Source organism: Nicotiana attenuata, chromosome 2 (genome assembly GCF_001879085.1).
Source record: "Nicotiana attenuata strain UT chromosome 2, NIATTr2, whole genome shotgun sequence".
Lineage (NCBI taxonomy): Eukaryota > Viridiplantae > Streptophyta > Magnoliopsida > Solanales > Solanaceae > Nicotiana > Nicotiana attenuata.
The window spans coordinates 91696993-91698830 of NC_031990.1; the positions used below are offsets into that span (position 1 = coordinate 91696993).

At 43.5% G+C, this 1838-nt stretch overlaps 1 protein-coding gene across 1 annotated transcript in view; it reads left to right on the forward strand.

Moving 5' to 3' along the window:
* LOC109222135 overlaps positions 1032–1838 on the forward strand; it is a 17676-nt gene continuing 16869 nt past the window's right edge. The window contains exons 1-2 of the mRNA XM_019386536.1: positions 1032–1085; positions 1171–1564. Coding sequence (XP_019242081.1) covers positions 1032–1085; positions 1171–1564 — 448 coding nt within the window. The remainder of the gene's footprint in view (positions 1086–1170; positions 1565–1838) is intronic.

Genomic DNA, 1838 nt, shown 5'->3' on the forward strand with positions numbered 1-1838 from the left:
CTCATCGGGTCCCAACCACCCTTTTGCAAAAATAGCCAAAATACCAAAATTTTAATTTTGTCACAAAATAAGTCGGGTGATGCCATTCTTGTTCAAAATAAGCCGAATGTCCCAAAAGAGCACCGGAAGGCTGTTTTTGCAAGAACAGCCACCCTGAGTCAGTTTCAACGGTTAGCAGGCACAGCCTTAAAATCTTCTCCCCGAAGTGTTGAAAGGCCGTAACTGCAAAACCGGCCATTTGTTTTAAAACTGGAAATTTGAACAAAAACAGTGTCATTTGTTTTCTTTTAGGTCAAAATAAGTGATTAAATCACCTTAATAAATGTGAAGGATGAGCACGATTCAAAAAAAAGGGGAACTTGCATATAGGCCCGCGGCGAGACCGAACGATGTCCCGCGGGCGCCAGGAGCTTTAATACATTCGTGGTTGTCTTTTGAGTCTGTGTTTCCTTTTCCACCAGAGTTGATCATTTGAGTCTGTATTTCCTTTTCTACTGGAGTCCGTATTTCCTTAAAAGTCCGTCAGTTGATTGAGTCTGTACTTTCGTTTAAATGGAATAGGGATGGTGGAGTCAGTAGTTCTTTTCTGCATTAGAGTCTGTTAGTTGTTTAATCTGTCAGTTTTGAGTCTTTGTAATGGACATACTTGCTATCAATAAAATGAAAATCCAAAAAAAAAAAAAATTTGCTTCTACTTTGCAAGAACTACGCTCGGTCTGATTCACGCGGGGTCGTGATACGTAGGCAATCTCCATAGGATTCGACCATAACCAAGAGAAAAAAAAAACAAAAAAAAAACGAGAAAGAGAGGAAAACCACAAAAGGCGAAAAGAACAGAAAAGAAGCGGAAAAAGAAAACTAGAAGAGAGGAAGGAAATAGGAACGAGAGAAGACAAAGGCAAGAGTGAAAAACAAGAAGGAGAACATAAGAAGAAAGACTTTACAATCGGAAATAAGGAAAAGACCGGGATGACGCATGCGACCGATCAAAAGACTGTTACCAATGTGTTAGTTGCCCTAACGCTAACGTGATGGTTTCATTTGTTCCAATTCCAGAAAGGCGGTTGGTTTGTGGTTTGAAAGTGGTAACTCTTCTGTACAACACAAGGACAAAAGGCAATGGCAAACAACAAGAGAACTGAGTTGGTTGATACTGGTGCCCGACAACAGTTGGTGGAACAAGATAATGGGTTGGCTGACGAGGTGCGGATGCTAAGACAACATATGACAGACATGTATCAAGCCTGGATGACTGGGAAGGCGCCACCTCCGCCACCACTAAATTTCCCAGACGCTACCCTTACCCAAACTCCCAACACAATACCAGATGATCCTCAATATTCTCCAGACACACCCGCTTATTACACTCGTCCCAACTACCCTAGTAGCTTTACCGCTCATCCCTCAGTTACTACTACCCAAAATTGCCCTCCTGTCATATCCCGAGATGAGCTCCATGACAGGAATGAAAAGGTTACAGGAAGAGAAGGGCGAGATAGGATGCCCAAAAAGCTGAAAAGTATAGAACTGTCCTCAAGGGACAAGCAAAGAGTGGAAGGCCAGGGTAACATGACTTGCAAAGAACTGATTGTGCCACATGACACCCGCCTGCCCGCAGGATTCAAAGTACCAAAATTCAACCTGTATGATGGGCGTGGAGACCCGGTAGCCCACATGAGGGTCTATTGCAACGAAATGAGGATTGTTGGAGAAAACGATGACGTGATGATGGCATATTTCGGTAAAAAGCCTAACTGGGGCAGCTTTGGACTGGCATGGTCGTCAAAATGTCGATGGGTGGCTTACATTGGGCGACATGGCTCGAGACTTTGTCCGAT